Here is a 21,356-nt window from a genome sequence, read left to right as displayed (position 1 = left end):
GGGGTCATCTAAATTACCAGAAAAACGGGGATACCAAAGACAATTGGCTGCTTAGGAAATGGTCAGGGACGGCAAAGTGGGGAGAACCTGACAGCAACAGCAAGTGTATTAAACATTCGTTGTGTCCTAAGTGCCGTTTTAAATGTTTTCTATAGATAGTGACAGTGGTTTCACAGCGTGGTCCATAGGCCCCTTTGGGCTCCTGGACCCTTTCGAGGGGCCGTGAGGGCAAAAGTATTTCCATACAAAGTTGATTTGCCTTCTTCACTGTAGACATTTGCACTAATGGTGCAAAAGCGGTGATGGGTAAAATTGCTCTCATGTTCGCGTCAGTCAGGGCAGGGGCAGCAAATCGTACTAATGGTATTCTTCACCACCACACTAAAAAAGGCCATTTGCACTGAAGGATGACCTTGATCAAGCGACTCAGATTACTGAATCATTACCTCTCAGCCCTTCAGTGTGCAACTTTTTAGTACTTGGTGATGTAAGTATGTAAAGGCTCATGTAACAAGTATGTGGTGGTCTCAATTGAATTGCCCCTTATAGAACACCATTTTTATTTGAAAGAATGGCAAACTGAGTACTCAGACTTGGATATATGACATTTTCTCAAAAGTGGATACAGTGAGCCTGTCACATCAGTAGAAGAGCTGTCTTAGTTCAGGCTCCTATATCAAAAACGGCACAGATTGAGTGACTTAAACAATAAACATTTCTCACAGTTCTGGAGGCTGGATGTCCAAGATCAAGGAACTGGGACATCCAATGTCTGGTGGGGGCCCACTTACCTGCTCGTATCCTCATGTGGCCCAGGGAGAGAGCTGTCTCCCAGTGATGATCTTCCCAACCCCCTCCCCGCTTTTCTTAAACTCTGAAACCCTTGCCCCACAGCATGATTTTCATGTAAGTTCTAGTTGTCCTCATGCATCCCCGGCTCCTCCATCTCACTCCTCTCTGAAGGTATGTGAAGTCCACCAACCCTGCAAAGTGATGTCATTTTCCTCATTTTATAAATCTTACACTGAGAAAAACAGAATTTAGGTACAAGCCCAAAATTAACATGGTAGAGCCTCGGCACTTGGAGCTCCTGTCGTCTCTGCCCATCCTGCCTCCCACCTCTTTCCCTCTGCCCACACCAGGCAGATGGCTCCCAAGGTCCATGTGGGGCTGCCTCTGCTGCCCACCCACCAGACCTCCACGCCCCCTTTCTTCACTGTGCTCGGCCTGGAAACCCAACAAGTCCTGGCCATGGACTCCCCCAACTTCAGCTCCTGCTCACTCCCATCCTCTTTCATGATGCATAGGGGAAGTCAGCTAGAGGATTTTGGGAAAGAGTTCTCTCCCTAACAGAAGTAGATACAAAAAGAGCCCTTCCCACCTTTTCCTTCCGGGGCTGATGTTTCGTGAAGTTCACTGTGTCCTAATGGCTCTGGAATCCCTCCTCTCCATTCCCCAACCTGGGGTCAGGCCCCTCACTGCTCCCTCATCCCTCCCTCTCCAGAGGGGCCCATCTCTCACTCCTGCTGCTTCACAGAAAGAACTAAAAACCTCAGCCAGCGGGGACTCTGCAGCCCCAGCCAGCAATGAAAGAAGAGTGGGTATGCCTCCCTGAGGCTGCAGGGCTCCTTCTTGCTCCCCATCTTCCATGATTTCCCCTCCAGGAGCCCCAGGGCTGCCAAGGAATGGCCCCCACATTGGCCATGGCACATGGAGATGAAAGCCGCCTGCCTCCACCCAGGACCCAAGCAAACCCCTCCCCATTCTCCCACCCAGTGGAGGAAGCCTCCTGGAGCACAGGTCTGGGTGGGCTGGACACTAAGCAGCCCTTCTGGTGTCTGCAGATGTGAGAGGGTCCAGTGGGAGGGACAGCTAGCTCCCTGGTCTAGGCTTGGTTAGTCTTCCAAGTAAACATGCTTGGCAGGAACTGAGGGAGACCAACCGCAGGGCTGTGACATGGTGGGATGACAGAATTAACAGAAAGTCAACAGGAGCAGCTAGAGGATTCAAAGTGCCTTCACTAATGGCCACTGAGCGACCAACATGTGGCAGGGCTACTGAGGAGCTGAATTTTTTTATTTGATTTAATTAATTCTGGTAGAATGCATGAGTGATTTTTGATGCAGCCCTACCTCCTGGGGCCCCAAAATGTCCTGGGAGACAGCTTTTAGAAAGAGCCACAAATTCAAAAACTCAAAAAGTTTATTAGCTCAAAGAACTAGTATAAATGACCCATGGACATGGACAACAGGGTGGGGATTGACTCTGGGAGAAGGGGTGGGCAGGGTGAGGGGAAGCAATGGGGGGGAAAAGTGGGACAACTATAATAGAAAAACAATGTAAAAAACTGAAAAAAAAAGTACAACTCAAAGAAAAAAAGTTTATTAGCTTGATATAATTAGGGCCATGGAACCCTATTTTAATCTGTTTTTTTATAGTGCCATATATGAATGTTAAATTCATTTGTATGAAGACAAAGAAAACATCTAATTAAGCTGGGCTTTCAATCTACCTGAGTTTACGGTTCATGTTCTCATGGCTTTGCAACATTACAGCCCAGAAAGGCCACACCTGAGCTGTCAGCTGCTGTGAAAATAGCCCCAGGTTTTTACTAATAGGATATTACCCTACCAATCAAGTTCTTCAGGTACTAACATTTTTTTAGTTTTTATTTAGGTACATGTTAAAAAATGAGTTATTTCATACATTAACATTTTCTATTGAATTCGTGTTTCAAGTGAAATAATGAATTTCAAGATTCCTTGATTTATTTTATACAAAGTGGAAATTAAATCAAATGATCTAAGTATTTCAAAGCCCCTTTCCAGACAAAAGCTACCTTGAGAAAAGTATGCACTGGCCACTCCTAAACATACTTGTTCAGCCATTCGAGTAAATTCCTTCTTGCTTCATCAACATAGGGCTTCTCTTCAGGTGAACAATCTTCTCTCTTTCGATGCACGAACCCGTGAGTTTGCCCAGAAAATGTTTTAATTTGATATTCCACTTTGCAGTGTTCTTTCAACTTCTGGGTCAGCAAAGAGACCTGGTATGCAAAGATTTTCACAATGAAATGATTTTAATCTTCTAGTAATATTTTCCAATCTCTAAATCTTCTGTGAATGCTCATTAAAGAGACTTAACATCAATGCTTTAACTTGGGTTCCTTAGCCATAATGAATTTTTTACTTTTCATGTTATAACCCACACAGTACTTACCTCTGGGAAAGGAGCGAATTCAGGGCAATATAAAAATTATACATCAACTATTTAAAATTGTATTTTACATATACATATATATATATTTTTTTTTTAATTCTCACCCGAGGATATTTTTTTATTGCTCTTAAAGAGAGAGGAAGGGAGAGAGAGAAACACTGATGCTAGAGAAAAGCATTGATTGGTTACCCCCGTACAGGCCTGGAACAGGGATCGTACATGCCCGGCTGGGGATCGAACCTTTCAATTAGGGGACGATGCTCCAACCAACTGAGCCACATCAGCCAGGGCTGTATTAATATATCTTATATAACATATTCTATATAATATAATATCCAATATACAATTAATGTGTTCAAATACATAATATTCAATATATTTATTCAATATATTCAAGTACAAAATATTTGAAATTTATATTAACAAAGTATTGGTTATGAATAACAATAATTTCTAAATGACTGCTTTTAAACCACAGTTTTCTTTTGCATTTTCCTTATCAACTCGAGGATGACACATGTGGGTACAGGAGACAGGGCCTCATCTACACCCAGTAACTGGGTCACACCAAGAGCACTTTTGTGAGTATTACAATCCCACTCTAAGTCCCCAATGAAATCCAGTTTTAAAACTTAATGATGTCCCTGGCCAGGTGGCTGTTGGTTGGAGCATCGCCCATTCGTTCACCAAAAGGTTGCGGCTTCGATCCCCAGTCAGGAGGCAGCCAATTGATCTCTCTCTCTCTCTCTCTCTCTCTCTCTCTCTCTCTCTCTCTCTCTCTCTCTCTCTCTCTCTCAAAATCAATAAACATATCCTCAGGTGAGGATTAAAAAAAATTTTTTTTAGCCCTGGCTGGTGTGGCTCAGTGTATTAAGTGCTGGCCTATGAACCAAAAGATCACTGGTTTGATTCCAGGTCTGGGCACACGCCTGGGTTGCAGGCCAGGTCCCAGTTGGGGGCCTATGAGAGGCAGCTGATTGATGTTTCTCTTGCACATCGATGCTTCTCTCCCTCTCCCTCCCTTCTCCTCTCTCTAAAAATAAATAAAATCTTTTTGAAAAATTTAATGTTAAAAATAAAGTTTAAATTTTTTAAAATGCTGAAAAATACTTGAAGCAACAAATGAACCCTTTAGTATGTTGCCCCCAAATTGTCAAATCGTGTTATTAAATACAGAAATGCAAAGAGGAAAAAATGCCAACTTACTTGCTCAAGAGGAATCACAGCATCGTTTTCAGCAAAAATGAACAAAGTGGGGTTCTTCAAGCTACACACGTCTTCAGAATCCTTGACGATGCCTGCAGTAGGGGGACAACGACACGAGGTATGATTTCTATACATACAGATGTCACAGAAAACTACGGGGCTTTTCTTTCATTCTTCAGAGTAAAGTATGTGCTTTTGGGATTTTTTTTTTTTTTTTTTTAAAGCAGTTCCACAGCGGTAGGCTGCCCTATAAAATTAGTCTCAAGGAGAAGCTTATCTACGGGGGATTTATGGCCAAGGACCAGGGTGTGGGGCGGTGGATGGATGGAAAACTAAGAGGAAACAGGGCATTTCTGGCCAGACAGCTTGGCAGGATTCCTTCTGAAGGTAGGCCTAGTGACAAGATACAGGGGATGGGGGATGAGGATTTGATCAGATACCAAAGGTGAGGGATTCTCACTAAACTCAAGCAGTAGTCTGCAGCCTCCTGTGGGAGGACTCCACAGGGGAGCCTGAGACCTAGTCAGTAGGTGGGAGAAATAAATGGGTGGCTTTTTCCCCCCATTTCCTGTTGGCAGCACAGCGAAACTAAGAGGAGGTAACTCAGAGCCTCCTTTCACCTATAAATTCTCTCTACGAAGCAGGGAGCCACAGGAAAAATGGCCCCGCTCCCTGCCCCACTACATAATGGCTGGACAGCGATTTGATGCCCCTGGGCCTTGGCGTCCTGCCACGCTCCGCAGCTTGTGCACTGCACAACAGTAGCCAGAAGGGGGCGCCAAAGAGCCATCCAAGTAGGAGCACCTTTTGCTAATTCGTACAAAAGACTGCATGTTCTAGCAACCCAATGACAACCGGAAATTTATTCCTTTCGTTTAGTAAATACTTAAAGGGATTTTTCTAATGCTAAAAGTAAGTGAAAATACCATAGTGAGGAACCATAAAGCCAAATAAGAACATTAGTATCATACAGTTGTATGATAAATATATATTATGAAAGAAGGCCAAATTTTTAACTTTTTGTGTGTGTGGCTGAATGCTTCTATGAGAGGGGACCAAAAAAAAAAAAAAAAAATCTTTATTAAATATTCTGTATTTATTCTTACATTTTTAAACTACAGTCACCTTCAAAGTACTCTCCATTTGATGCAATACACCTATCAAGATTTTTTTTTCCCCGCTGCTCAAAACAGTTTTTGAACTCGTTGATTTTAATGCCTTTTAGTGCTTCTGCCGTTTTTTTGTTTCCCCTCATCCACATAGGCAAAACGTTTCATTTTGAGGATTTTTTTCCATCCAGGGAAGCAAGAAGAAATCGCTAGGGGCGAGATCGAGTGAATAAGGAGGGTGGGATCAGGGGGGTCATGGTGTTTTTGGTCAAAAACTGCAGAACACTTAGGAAGATGTGGGCAGGTGCGCTTATAAATCACCCATTATGAAATGGGCAAACATGTTGAGTCTTCAAAAAATATTTAAGTGTATTTTATTGATTATGCTGTTACAGTTGTCCCAATTCTTTTACCTTTGCTCCCCTCCACCTAGTACCCCCTTCCCTCCAATAATCTCCCCCTCTTAGTCCATGTCCGTGGGTCGTGCATGTAAGTTCTTTGGCTTCACCCTTTCCTATACTATTCTTAAAATCCCCTTGTCTATTCTGTACCTACCAATTATGCGTCTTAATCCCTGCACCATTTCCCCATTTCTCCCTCTTCCTCCTCCCAGTTGATAACCTTCCAAATAATACCCATACCTGTGATTCTGTTCCTATTTTGGTTGTGTTTTTGTTTTTACTTTTTAGCTTGTTGTTGATAGTTGTGAGTTTGTTGTTATTTTATTGTTCATAGTTTTTATCTTCTTTTTCTTAAATAAGTCCCTTTAACACTTCATATAATAAGGGCTTGCTGGTGATGAACTCCTTTAGCTTTACCTTGTCTAGGAAGAACTGTATTGGCCCTTCTGTTCTAAATGATAGCTTTGCTAGATAGAGTAATCTCGGTTGCAGGTCCTTGCTTTTCATCCCTTTGAATACTTATTGCCAGCCCCTTCTTGCCTACAAAGTTTCTTTTGAGAAATCACTGATAGTCTTATAGGAACCCCTTTGTAGGTAACTCTTCTCCTGCTGCTTTTAAGATGTTCTCTTTATCTTTAACCTTTGGCATTTTAATTATGATGTGTCTTGGTGTGGTCCTCTTTGGGTCTAGCTTGTTTGGGACTCTCTGTGTTTCCTGGACTTGTATGTCTATTTCCTTTGCCAAATTAGGGAAATTTTCCTTCATTATTTTTTCACATAAGTTTTCAATTTCTTGCTCTTCCTCTTCTCCTTCTGACACCCCTATGATTCAGATGTTGGTACGTTTAAAGTTGTCCCAAAGGTTCCTAAGCCACTCTTCACTTTTTTTCAATTCTTGTTTCTTCATCCTGTACTGGTTGACTACTTACTTCTTCCTTAAGCTCAAAATTGTTGCTTTGAACCCCGGCTTCCTTCCCTTCATCATTGATTTTGTGTGGATTTTCCTTCTTTTCAGTTAGCATAGCCTTCATTTCTTCCCTTATGCATTTGTCATGCTTGTCTGTCAACTCTATGAGAATCATTATCACCAGTGTTTTGAACTCTACATATGTTAGGTTATCTCCTTGTCGCTCAGTTCTCCCACCGGAACCTTGATCTGTTCTATTTCTGGGGCCATACTTCTCTGTCTCCTCATCTTGACAGGCTCCTGTGTTTGCCTCCCTGTCTTAGGTAGAGCTGTCACACCTGTGACGTTTTAAGGGGCGAGCCTTAGGTACTCATCAGTGTGGGGTGACCCATTTCACCACATTGTGGTGCTTTATGTGGGTGAGCGGTCTGAGAGGGAACAATGCCGCTTGCTCAGCACTTGTCCCTTTTCCAGGTATTTCTGCTTCCCGTGTGGGACTGGCACCTCTATAGCTGTTGCCCTGGCCATGGTTCCCAGAGTGGATGGGTTTGAAGATGCTCTAGGACCATGGGGGTCCTCTAAACAAATGTACTCTGCTGAGAGAACAGCAGTTTCTTCCGCGACCCAAACCCCCACTGGTTCACAGCCAGAAGCAATGAGGTTTTATTTTCCCTGGCACTGGAACCGTGAGCCTCGTGGTCTGGTCTGGGGCTGGGATCGCTCCCCACGTGTTCCTCCTGACTTTTAAAATGTGTGACTGTGCTTTCTGCCCAGCCAGCTACAGCCACTGCTTTGCTGCCACCACCACTCTGCAACCTCTCCGCCCTGGCTCCACCCCTCCTACCCATTTGGATGAGTATTACTTCTTTATATCTTTGTTTGTTGGACTTCCATGCAGTTCCATTTTCTGATAGTTCTGATTGTTTTTAGTTTTGAGGCAGCTGTATTTCTTCTTATGGTTGTGGATGGAGGCAAAGCATGTCTACCTACACCTCCATCTTGGCCGGAAGTGCAAAAAGATTTTCACTGAAGCTGAATGCAGCTTCTCACAATTCCAGCTGGTACATTGAAATAGATGGATTCCTAAAACACTCACCTAGTGGAGGAAGCCTGTGCTACAAGGGGCCAGCCCTCCAGAAGATGATTCTGAGTTTATTTGCCACCCCCACTCAGATATCATGAACTTAGTATGCCATTTCTACACACAGATATAATAATTTTCTTATCAGTGCTATGATATCTTTGGATTGCTTGAGCTGACATGTTTATATGGCTATTTACATTTTAGAGCAGGTTTTCCTTTTCTTTCCTTCTTTATAGAGTGTGCTGTGTGTATGCGTGTGCATGCACACACATGCATACAATTGAGAATAATTTGTATCTTGGAAAAATCTTTGCGAAGCTATTCTTCATGAAAATAATGCTTGATATTAACCATTATCACAGAAATAAATGTTATCCCCTTCATCCTAAGTGAAGAAACTGAGATATAAGGTTAGGTGACTTTCCCAAAGTAACATTGTTGGGACCAAGGTTTCCCTACTCCCACTGATATCCTCTGGTTACGGCATTACAAACCCCCACCTCAACTTTCAGATTTTTAAAGCCAATTTCATGACTATTGGATTTTATATTACCCTTGGGACCCTTAGCTTGGGAAGAGGCTCATGGTTCTGGTCACCCACGAATCCTTCTGTTTTCACATTGTGAATCTGTACAAGGCAGATTTACCGTAGACGGACACCCCTGCCCTGAATTCTGGGTATTTCATCATCAAGTGATGGACAGCAACGCCTCCCCAGCAGAATCCCACGATGCCGATTTTCTGGGCATTACACTGTTGTTTCAGGTACCTCAAGACAGCATCAACCTCTCTAGAACAGAAAGAAAAGTTATCCAAGGGTCAAGAGGTATTTTGTGAGGCCTTGGGAAGGATGCCGGACAGGTAACATGGCTCTCTCAACAGCTGTTCCTTGAGGTTCTGAAAGTCTTACTTGCGGAGTTCCGTCCTCACCACCTCCTGCCCCTGTGATGAGTGACGCCTCTCCTGGGAAGTCTCCCTGCCAAGTCCAGCTCCTCAACCACCTGACAGCGCTGCAGGCAGCTCTTTCCAAAAGACCAGCCAATCTGACCGGCCCACTTCCCAGCTAGAAGCTGTGCAACAGCCTCCCCAGCCTCAGCAAACAGGCCAAAGGCCACCATGTGGCTCTAGGACCTGACCCAAAGATTTGCCCCTGCCCAGCACCCCAGCCCCCCCTCTTCACAGGCACCAGCCACAACTAGGCAGCTCCCCCAACTTTCATTCCCCCTAACACCTCACTCTGCATCATTTGTCGTCTCCTGTACCCAAAGAGCAGAGCAAGAGTTGGAAAGCCACCAGGACTGTTTAAACCCTGAGGGACCAAGGACAATGGCCTTTGTCTTCCAAATATTTCATTTGCAAATTGGTTATTTGGAACAACTCAGAAGACATTTTCAGCTAGAAGCAATGTACTTAATTCAAAGGACATGGCCATCCAGGTCTTGAACAGTGAGGTCCAGCCTACCTCTCCCTTCAACTCTGGACTCTGCTCTCCCTTGTGCCCTGGGGTATACCACAAACATGGCCACACCCGCCCACAACTTACTTATCGATCTTCCTGGAATTTCTTGTTTTCAGCCACTCTGGAAAGGTGGACCAGTCCCCAGAGGGGTGCCATGGCTCTTGCCCTAAAAAGAAGTCTGGAACGATGGTTCTATAAATTAGGGACATTGATTGATGTTAGTGTGTTGCTGTTGGGATTTGATATTTGCTTACATTCATTTAAAAACTTGCTATGTTGGTGATTCTCACTCACAGGAAAAGTCATGGCCACAAGAGCCAATTTTGATCACAGCAAAGAGGCCAAGTGGCACTAGGCCAGACCATCTCGGATGTCACAACCAAAGGTGCATGGCCTCTGGCAGCCTGCTCATAGCCCAGCCCATCTAAAATGACAAGGCTACTTAGCAGTGCACACACCCCACAAAACAAGGGGACCCGTCAGTGAGAGCCCAGAGCAAGGTGGCTAACAGGATTCCTCCTGTCCCCAAACCTCTCAGCTGGCCTTTCACATTAGCCTCAGGTCAGAAGGGCACACCTGGTTAACATGTCCAGTCACTGTGACCAAGCAATTTTCCCTGGCTCCACCCATATGCCAACAGGGCACAATTTCCTGCCCGGATGGTGTGGTTTAATGAGGGTTCTAAAAGGGGCCACAGCGGGAGAACAGCCCGCTTGCCTGAGTCCATGTCGATTGTAGGGGCAGAAAAAATTTCCTTCCTTCCCTTTTAGGTTCTTTAGCTGATCTAGTAACTAAATCAATGTAAGACAATGAACAGATAAAAAATAAATTCAATTCTGTGGATAAAAAAAGGGGTTCTATAGAAAGCAACCCCACAGGGTGATCTGATTATAAATTCCTACCTAGACAGGTCATGGTGGGTAGTCACATCCCAGGCATACAATTTTTTAGGAAAACATTTTTCTTTGCCTTAAGCAAGCCCTGTCCATTGTTTCTGTGCCGCTAGGTTAACACACCTTTGAAATAAGCATAACCACCATCAAGAGAGTACATAATCTCCTTAACACTCCTGTATTTCTATTCCTACCTTGTTTCTCACACATCCATGGAATGTTCCCTTAATTCCAAATGCATAAAAGAAGCTACAGAAGTGTTATTCTCGGAAGCATTTAGCTCTTGCTCCCCGGCATGTCTTCAGTTTGGCTCAAATAAACTCGTAAAAATTATCTACAAATTTGAACATTTCTTACATCAACAATTTCATACATAGGGGAGCCCCATAAAAATAGAAGACCCAAAGACAGTGAGGCAATTGAGGCTTCTATGCCATCCTGAGCTAAAGACCGGGTTAGGGGTCTGGGGCTTCAAAGGGAACACAAAGTCACAGGATGAGAAGAAGAGCAGATGTTTGGCAATCAGAGGTCTGTCCTGCCATACAGGTAGGTCATTCAGGTAAAAGTTACCTCTGACATAGTTCTCTTTCTGGACCGGGTTCCCTCTCTAAATTTTTTCAGGTCGTTAAGGGAAAGGTCAAAGTGTTTCTTGAGTCTGCTGCACCTTGATTGCCTTCAGCTCAAAACAACTCACATGCCGAAGTGGCATGCTGGGGGGCAGCCTATTCTGCTCCCTTTCACCATATTCCATGCAAGTCAATCCAGGAAGGTGAGGCCAATGCTGACCAGACCAGAGACCTGTTTCCTAAAATAAAGGGTCATTGCCATGGATAGGAGAACACAGTTCCTCCTGCAGGGGCAAAAGGAACACTGAGATTTGGGTCACAAGAATGTAAATTCCAGTCCCAGCACTGCATCCTCTGCCCCCCATTCTTAAGTCATTAACTACTGTTAGCCTCATTTCTTCCTGAGAGGGACTGCACCCCGCACCGCCCAAGCTCACAGGGTAAAATGAGTCCTACAAGTGTGAAAGGGCTTTGTAAATCACAGGCGACCTTGCTGTTTTGATGTCAGCTAAAGGAACTACCTGAAACCGCAGAAGCCGCAATCCCATTTAATCTGCTGGCGGCTGCAGGGTGACCTGAGGCAACTCCGCCTCTGTCATCGCGCCTCAGTTTCCTAATCGGCAAAGTGAAAACAATGACAGCACCGCCCCTGGAGGGGTGGTTGGGAGGATTGAGGACAATAGCCTTGTCACAGCCTTAGCAGCAGGGGCTGACTTAGCCAGAGGCAATCGGGGCTGGCTGTCTTGTTGTTTTGTTGTTTTGTTTTTGTTTTGTTATCGGGCTTGCCGCTGGGAAGTTAAATTACCTCATCCCTAAAAAGAAATTGAGGGCATTAAAAGGGAAAATCCAAGTGAAAGTCCTCTTTTCGGTAAACACTAAATTTGCATCCCTCTGCAGGGGGTCCTCTTCTTAGGCAACCAGGGAAGGTGCACCCTTTGATTTCCAGCTTCTTTTTTGGAGAAAACAAAGGAAAGAGGGGGTATGTACTCTAAACTTGGGGCTTGCTGGGTTTAATGCTTTCTGAAGCTGGAGGGGAAGGAATGGTTTCTATTCTCCGCGCTTTACTGAAGCTGTTACCAACACCAGGGCAGGTGAAAGAAAAACAAGCAGGTGATGGCTTTCGCCACGTGAAGGGACAAAGGCATAAATAACCTTTGGGAGATGAGGCGATCTCGCTGTGCTGTTCTGGAACCCAGTCTCGCTCAGACAAGGCCACGACAGTTCCTGTGGAGACTTGCCAGTGAAATCTGACTTGAGGCTGACGTGCTTCAAGGGCCAGGTAATGAATGGGTCCATTTCAGAGCTGGCGAGATCTGCCCAAGGACACGTGTACCTGTACCTGTGTCAGGCAGGGCCCCACATTGAGGGCACTCCTAGGAAGACCTGAAGCCCCTGGATTGGGCTGGGAGCAGGTGGCTTCCACTGGACAGCAGGTGGGTGTTTAATTTTCATACGACATTTCCCATTCCCCAGCAGATAACGTACATTCGAATTCAGTCAGGGTTTTCTGATTTGGGTTTTGTTTTCCCTGAAGGGAACAAAATAGAGATCACAGAAATTTACATGGGTTTAAGCAAAGGAATGGAACTTTATACGCACGTGTATCCATTTCCGGCAATCATGTCAGCTATGTATCTGGTATTGGGCAACTGCCAGCCGTATATATCTTGAATGACAATCACGGCTTTGCCAGCATCAACAGGACATCTGGTGACATAAGCTTTGATGTGCTCAACTTGAACTTCATGCCCCATCCCTCCATACTCTATCTTATGGCCAATGTCACAGGGGCAAGGATGAGCTTCGTTAGCCATTGGAGATATTTAAGTCGGGCTACAGAAAGAGAAACAGGCCTTATATTCTGAACGGTGCAAATCTGAAGATTATGAACAGTAAATAAACTAAAAACAAGATTACAGAAAAATATTTATTTTAACTCTACTCCTAGTGTACTCATTGAAGAAATTAATGATGATATTTGGTCCATCTGAAGGCATTATAGGAAACAAGATTATATTAGCTTAATGTGTTCTCACATATCTTTAATACGTATAGTATCTATTAGGCACACTTTTAATATGTATTTTCTGGGGGGAAGAATCAGTGATGACTGCTGGTTTTGGCAACACCACAGATTGGAGATAATAACACTCCATTCCCACTGCTAACACTAGAAATACAAGAGTGAATGTAACCATCAAATAAAAACAAAAGCTGTGGCTGGTGTGGCTCAGTGGATTGAGCCCGGCCTGAGAACCAAAGGGTCACCAGTTCGATTCCCAGTCAGGGCACATGCCTGGGTTGTGAGCCAGGTCCCCAGTTGGGGGTGCGCAAGAGGCAACCACACACTGATGTTTCTCTCCCTCTCTTCCTCCCTCTCTCCTCCTCTTTCTAAAAATAAATAAATATCTTTAAAAATATTAAAAACAGAAAATGCTGAAGCTCGTAGGAAAAGGGAAACAGCATCCAAGCCAGGACTAGAGAGGAAACTGAAACCAGGGTCAGGATGGCGGGAGCAGACGCCGATGGAACCCAGTGAGGCAGGAGACAGGCCAGACTCAGGACCACCCCTAACACAGCCTGGATTCTGAGTCCAGCGAGGCCTTGGGACCCCATGAGATGGGATTTGCCACTGAGGCCTCTCCCCAAAACGTTAAGAATTCTCAAAGGTCCAGAGTTAGTGGAGATGAAAAACAAACAACAACAAAAAAGGAAAACTGCCAACCAGGACTAGGAATATGGTCAGGAAGCCGGGGAAGGGGATAAAAAGGAATCATCCCCACAGCTTACAAGGTCCTTTCCAAATAGCAAAACCTGAGCTGAGAAATTAACAAAACAATTGGCCCTGAGCACCCAGCAGAAGCAAATGCAAATCTGCTTTACAGCGAGAATTTCACAATCCAGACCAAAAACACAACCCACTGAAAAGGAACTCACTATGAAGCGCCCCACACAAACAATAATCAAGAGAAAGTATGGTGACAGCCTGGGGAGAAATGAGGAAGGGACCTAATAAGTTTGACCAAACAAACAGAAAGCAGGAAAGAAAAAGAAAAAAATTAAAACCTATAAACTACAGAGGGAGAAAGGCTGAAATAGACCCAAATAAATAGAAATAGATTAAATTCACTATTAGAGGCACACAAATTGAGTTTTTCAATGTTGAGGCACCGTTAAAAAGGAGAACCTGAGAACGCTGACTCCAAAGATGTCCCCAGATGTCTGGGATTTGCTTCAGGGGTTGGTGACAGTGGGAGGGTGTGTTCCTGTGTCACAATGTTGGAACTGGGTGGTGAGTTTGGGAGCATCCTTTGTACTAGTCTCTCTACTTTTATTTTTTTTATTATTGAAATAATTTTTTTTTCTTTCACTGATTCCAGAGAAAGGGGAAGGACTGGAGAAAGAAAGGGAGAGAAACAGCAATGTGAGAAACGTCAATCAAGGTTGCCTCCTACACTTGTCCCAAGTGGAGACCAAAACCACAGCCCAGGCATGTGCCCTTCCCAGGAACCGAACCCCAGACCTCTCAGTTTGCCAAGTGGCACACAACCAACTAAGCCACACCATCCAGGGCTCTCTATTTTAAATATGCTTAAGATTTTCCTCAACAAAAAAAAATATTTAATTTCTTTGAAATTAAAAAAGTTATATGATAGAAACCTCCACAAACAAAGCCAGAAGACAAGATACAGCCCTGATGGTGTGGCTCAATGGGTTGAGTGTCAGCCCTCAAACTGATGGTCCAGTTTCCAGTCAGGGCAAGTGCCTGGGTTGGGGGCCAGGGCCCTGGTTAGGGTCATGCGAGGGGCGGACAATTGATGTTTCTCTTGCACGTCAATGTTTCTCTGCCTCTCTCCCTCCCTTCTTCTCTTTCTAAGAATAAATAAATAAAAGCTTTTAAAAGAAGAAGATAAGATACAAACCAGGAGAAGATATTATTCTCAAGGCAAAAGATTTCATATCTAGATAAAATATATGAAGAATTCTTATAAGTCAAGAAGAAAAAGACAACCCCAATAGAAAAAAAATATGCTCCAATGATATGAAAAGGCAATTCACAAAAGGGAACACCTGAATAATATTAAAAGATACTCAAGGTCACTAGTATTTAAGTAAAGTATACGAAGAACATTAATAACATACCACTTTACATTTTGCAGAGGGTCAATAAATCTGTTAACACCAAGAGACAGTGCCCATGGAATGTAAACTGACACAAACTGCAGATATATCTGGCAAGCTCTAGCAATGACGAAGACTCTCTGCAACCCAGAAATCCCGCCACTCAGTGTATTCCCTAGAGAAGTTCACATGTGCATGTGTGTGCACCCATGCACACGTGTGGGGTGGGTATGGAAGTATATTCTTGATAGAATTCTTGATAGCATAGACATGATGGCAAAAATTAGAAGCAATCTAATTGACCATCAGAAGGAGAACAGGATAAACTGTGATTCATTCATTGTTGTGGGTTGAATTCTGTCTCCCCCAAAATAGAGGTCAAGTCCTAACCCTGGAACCTGTGAATGGGACCTTATTCAGAAATAGGGTCTTCGCAAAGGGTAATCAAGATGAGGTCATCCTGAATAAGGGTGGGTGCTAATCTAATTAATGACTGCTGTTCCTATCAGAAGAAAGAAATTTGGATATAGAGACAGACACACTGGAGAGGAGATAGAGACAGTGGTTGAAGTGATACATCTATAAACCAAGGAACACAAAGGACAGCCAGCAACTGCCAGAAACAGAGAGGCAAGGAAGGATTCTCCTTCAAAGGTTTGAGGAAGAGCATGGTCCTACCAACACCTTCATTTAGGACTTCAGGCTTAAATTATTTTTTAAATCCTCACCCAAGGATATGCTTACTGATTGTAGAAAGAGAAGAAGGGAGGGCGGAAGGAGAAGAGGGGGAGAGAGAGAGAGAAAGAGAAACATCAACGTGAGAGAGAGAAACATTGATCTATTGCCTCCCGTATGCACCCCGATCAGGGATGGAACCCACAACCTCTTGGTATAGGAGACAATGCTCCAACCAACTGAGCCAACTGGCCAGGGACAAAACTGAGTAAATTCTTGAGAATAGATTTCTGTTGTCTTAAGGCAGGCTAAAACACAGGATCATCAGACAGGTTATTGGCAGGGGAAGGAGCTTATTGGCTTTAATTGTATTTGTTATATTTTATTTCCTTAAGAAGTTTTGATTTGAAGTACACAGGAAAAAATGGAAAATTTTTTAAAATCTAGGCCTTGTGAAATGGGTGTCAGCTATATTATGTCGTGTACTTTCCAGAACATTCTAAGTGTTCATAACTAGAAATAACATTAACTAAATTTGAAGGAGAAGAGCTAGCCATTTGATCAAAGGACACTTGACTCCACTTCCCATTGTTTTGTGTTCATAAACTACATAATAAAACTATCATTAGTAAGAGAAGCCAGAACAGTCCAATATCAGTAGCAGTGAATTTTACGCCCACTGCACTGCTATTGAGAACAGAAGCCTTGGGCTGATTTCTTACCTGGGCTGTCCCGAGGACGCAGAGACCACAGAAAATCCTGGTCATTCCACATTAGCCCTAAATCTGAACCTTTTAACTTGATCTTCAGTTGATATCCACTTCCCAAAAGGAGTGTTTACAGCCTGGAGACCCACTCTCTGGACTGATCCTGCAAAAGTTATTCTCCTGCAGGAAGGGGTGGTGGACAGGAGAGGTCTGGGTGTGCTGTGCGTGGAAGGCTGGGTTCCTGCCAGATCCTTCATGTGGCACAGCAGCCTGTGTGACTAGGGCCAAAGTCTCAGTGGACAGGGCAGCTTCTTCAGACTGTACCCCCTAGTGGGGTGAGAGCCTCAGGGAACATACCCTTGACCCTTGACACTTTACTGACTGACTATACTGTGTGGAAATTTTCTACGTGCAAAATATACCTTTCAGCATTTTGGCTCTTTCCTCCTAAATGGCACATTTGTTAAAAGATAACTTACAGAAAAAAGTAACACCATGACCCTCACATAGATGTAGAAATGAATATGTTAAGAATTTTATTTTACTCGATAGGAAGAAATGAGACAGATGTTACAACTGTTCAAAAGAAAAAAGAAAAGAGCACAAGTGTATGTGGGGTAAAGGAATATTGAGATGAATTACAAACTGAGACAGGGCAGAATTTACAAATCTATCAGTGACCCATGTTTTTTAAAGAATTGTAAAATTGTTCAAATATAATGAACAGTGCTAGAATCAAACAACCCAAAAGGGTGTGTTGTGGATCATGGATATCTTTGCATTGAGACAGATTCCACCACATGTCCTTTATAGAGTTGTTCATTTTGAGTGGTAAGGTTTCAGTTTCCTCTTAGAAGGGAATGGAACTGTAGGTCTGACATGCATGGTGGGGCCCTCATAAAATGTGTGTCCAGAATGGCTTTTCTTTATCACGGCAAGTGTGTTTGGCAACACATTCTGGCCACCCTGAAGTCAGATCTTTGGTCCCCACTGGTGAAGGTCTCTTGATGGCACCAGGGTTAGCCAAGATATGCTCCTGCAGAGGACATCCTGGTGGGCGCATTCTTTGGCAGTGCCACACTAAATTCACCACTAATGCCTGTGATTACCCCATAACATTCATGCAAGATGCCACATATGTGTGAATGACTGCAAATTCCACTCCCCTACAGACTGATGGTCCCTGACAATGATTTTCTCCTTGATCAAACTCCCCTGAACCCTCTTCTCAACTCAGCTTTGAATTTGGGGCTTCCAAGTTCATCTCTGCATTTTCAGTTTTAGTAAGAATCCTGCTAAGTCAGTTTAGCAGAATCCCCCACTCTCCCTGTCCGACCCATATCCTCACCATCCACCATCCACCATCCCCCAGGTGACGTCTGATCAATCTTGGTTTGTCTTCTGCCAAAATCCTGTCAAGTCAAGTGAGCTGGATTCCCTTAACCCCGAAGCTTCCTTAGTAATTTTACATCCACTGACCCCCTGCTCTGCTCTTAGGCTATAAACCTCCAATTTTTCTCATATTCAGAATTGAGCCCAATCTCTTTTTTACTTTAAAATCCCATTGTGGTGGTCCCTACAACTATTGTAATGGTCCTGATTAAGGTCTGCCCTGATGTTCTTTAACAAGTATCATGAATGGATAGTTTTTTTCCTGAACAGCCTCCAGCCCTGCTTCACACAGCAGGTGCCTCTAAAATTACAAGTCAAGACCCATGGAGATCACTGGTGCATGTTTGATCTCCAAATCCCAAGAAGCTGCCAGTTGCCGCTCCTCTGCTAAGGTGTACCTTCCTGAGGCTGTCCTCTACTCTAGGTAAATTTGTGCTTCTTGACTTCTTTTCTGAACCAGTTATAATATCTGCCTGATTCCCTCTTTAATGAATAAAACAGCACCTTTAACACTGTTCATGTTTAAATCTATATGAGAGTCATGACTTTTTACCTTACACTAAAAAATATCTTCTAACAATATAATTGAACAATGCTCCCTTTTTCTCACCGGAAGTCAGAAGGGCAAGAAATGGGTAATAAAGTACGGGCGAGCAAGTATGTTGTTCCTACTTTCACACCCTCAAGGATTTAAAGAACTCGGAAGTCATACTTCCCAACGCAATAAAGATCTCCACCAGAAACGTAGAAAACAGGTTTTGAGGAGCAAAGAGGATTGGCAGAGATGGGGCTGTAAAACGCAAAGAAGTCTGGGAATCAATTTCTGGAAGCTTTGGAGATTTAGAAATAGAAACCACAAAAAGCACCACAAAAGCAACCCTGAAAGATAATACAGGAAGGGCGGTGGCTACCAGGAAGGCTCTGCATTTTTCCCTTTACTGGGTAAACACTGTAGAAACGTGCCTGGAAACCAATTTTCACTCTTGCAGGGGAAGACAGGGTCCGACTTCTCCTTGGATAATTCTAAGAACGTCAACTCCTCCAATTCTTTATTTTTCAGCAATCACGCTTGTATTTTCTATGGGGTACAAGGTCGGGACAGTATTAAGTAGAAAGCTAGACGTGATGAGCACACGCTGACCTGGGAACGCGCCAATCACTTGGCTGTCTTTGACTTTCCCTTGGGCTGCTTCAAGCCTAGATAGGATTTCCCCTGATTCCCGCAGGGCTCACTAAATGACCACCTTATTTTAAATGGGCTTTGAAGGCGACAGGTGGCATTTTCCATCAGCAAGAAACCTAAATGCCAGTACCCAATGTTAGCAAGGCCTGGGCAAGGCGACACTTCTGCCTCACGACCCATATGGCTGTGGGTGTGTACTGAGCAGTCTTTCTGGGCAGCAAGTACCCAACAACCGGGACGTCACACTCCTACACACAGTGCCTCCTCTCTTAATATCCACCCTTTAAAAAATACTGCCAAATGTAGACAATGATCTTGATGCAAATATGCTTGTTTCCCCATAGCTTTATATTAGTAGTAAAAACTATACAACCAAAATGTTGAACTGTTGGAAAATAGTTACAAAGAGTACTCAATAGCCCGAAGGAAAGGCTTCTGACAAGACTTTGGGGGGGAAAATGAACACAAGTTTATATACAGTATGATTTCAACTATTTTAAAAATGTATGGCTAAACAATACAGGAAAACTTGCCCAGGTGGAATGGCAGGGGTTGCCTTCCTGCAGTGACAATGTACTGCTTTGATAAAAGTCAGGTTTTGAAAATGGACTTCGACAGGCTCACCACCTGTGCACATGGCAAAGACCTTCTTTGCCTCTTGCAAACACCAGAGCGATTTAGAGCGGAGCGAAGCTCTGGGCGCGGTTCTGTGCCGGGAAGCGCACGTACCTCTTCCGCCGTCTGGAAACCGTATACTGCGCAGAGGGGGCGACACCGGGAGGGGGCAGCGCCGCAGACCCGCTGAGCCCGGAGCCACGGTCAGAGGCGAGCTGAGTGGGAGGCGGCTCCTTCCCGGGCGGAAGTGGACGCGGTGACCGGGGCGGCGGGATCTCTGCGGGCCAGTGACAGTCCGGGATTCCAAGCACCCGGGGAAGGCGGGGCGGCCGGGCTGCGGCCGTGGGGAGGGGAAGAAACCCGTTGGGAGGAGCGAGGGAGGTGAGAAGGGAGGAAGCAGAGAGAGAGGGAGAGAGGGAGGGTGAGAGGGAGGGAAGGAGGGAGGGAAGGAGACTTGGAGAAGGAAGACGTTGTGCCTGGCTCCTAAGACCTGTCACTTCTGCGTTGTAAATCAAAATTAAGCTATTCTTAAAAATAAATTATTACATATTTGTACTTGCCCTCCCCAACCCCACCCCCACTCCAATTTTGTCTGCTCATCTGACTAAAGTGATAACTGTCTTTGTAAGAAACCTCCAAACCTGTAGAAAATTTTTATGAGTTTATTTGAGCCAAACTGGGACAATTACTGGGAAATGAAATCTCAAGGGGATTGAGAAAATGCTCCGGAGATTAGCAGTTTTGCTGCTAATTTTTGTACATTAGAATAAAAGAAGTAGACATAAGGAGGGTTCCATAAAATCCATTGGTGGTAGATTAAGAGGGCAGGAGAAAAGCAAAGTGGGCAAATGTCTGGGATTGGATAAAAACAATGGAGAAACACACTTCTTTTACTCAGCTGGGTACAGGATTCATTAATAACATTTACAACACACAGAGATGGTATGAGGGCAGCAAAATAAACACGCGGAGTTCTGTGGCCCCCTGCTCTGGTGCTGGCTGTTGTGCCTTCAATGGGTCTGGGAAAGATTACTCTGACATTTAAGATATTTTATTTCAGATGCATAAAGACAACAGACCGGCCCACTTAAAGTAAAGATAGATGTTTGTCAAGGAAATGATAGGCCTAGGACATGATTCCCTACCATGAGCCCCTTTTAGTTAGGAATTTATGATCAGACCATCGTATGTGGTTACTTTCAGTCTCTGAGTTTTTAAGGTCTGCCCCAGATCTATAACTTTAATGAAAGGTTTTTGTTTGTTTGTTCGTTTGTTTAGATAGAGGGGATGGGAGGGAGAAAAGGAGGGAGGGAAACATCCATGCAAGAGAGAAACATCGATGGATCAGTTGCCTCTTGTGTGTGCCCCCCACCTAGACATATGCCCTGACGAGAAATTGAAACAGGGACCTTTGCGGGATGATGCCCACACCACTCTGGGCTAGTGGAAGGTTTTAAGTCAGCTGTGTCTGTTGTTCTTGCGCATCCGGGTTAACATACCTTTGAAATACCAGAAGTAATACTCCTCAAAGCGGGTATTAACCCTCAAGAGGATATAATCTTGTTAACTCTCCTGTAATCCAACCACCGCCTTACTTTTTTACTACTTCTAAGTAATCTTCCTCACATTCCCTCCTTAATTTCAAATGCATAAAAGAAGCTGCAAAACTGTCATTCTCTGGAGCATTTGAGATTTTGCTTTCCAGAATGTCATCAGTTTGACTAAAATAAACTCATAAAAATTTTCTACAGGTTTGGACATTCTTATGTTGACAGGATCAAGTAACATCTTCTAGTTGATGAGCCTTGTTTTCACATA

General features: G+C 44.0%; 1 protein-coding gene across 1 annotated transcript; it reads right to left on the bottom strand.

Annotated features, from left to right (window-relative positions):
- Positions 1-2,651: 2,651 nt before the first annotated feature.
- On the bottom strand, positions 2,652-19,841 carry CMBL (carboxymethylenebutenolidase homolog). The gene is made up of 6 exons (XM_090276230.1): positions 19,653-19,841; positions 12,444-12,677; positions 9,470-9,577; positions 8,574-8,716; positions 4,426-4,517; positions 2,652-3,046 (listed from the first exon to the last, which is right to left on the bottom strand). Exons 2-6 carry the CDS (start codon positions 12,656-12,658, stop codon positions 2,867-2,869), a joined length of 738 nt encoding a protein of 245 aa, XP_090132356.1. The 5' UTR covers positions 12,659-12,677; positions 19,653-19,841; the 3' UTR covers positions 2,652-2,866.
- Between the last annotated feature and the right edge of the window lie 1,515 nt (positions 19,842-21,356).

The sequence above is a fragment of the Furipterus horrens genome, unplaced genomic scaffold (assembly GCF_987537825.1).
Source record: "Furipterus horrens unplaced genomic scaffold, mFurHor1.1.pri manual_scaffold_5, whole genome shotgun sequence".
Classification (NCBI taxonomy): domain Eukaryota; kingdom Metazoa; phylum Chordata; class Mammalia; order Chiroptera; family Furipteridae; genus Furipterus; species Furipterus horrens.
Note: the sequence above shows the minus strand (reverse complement) of the source record. Positions and strands in the feature narration are given on the sequence as shown.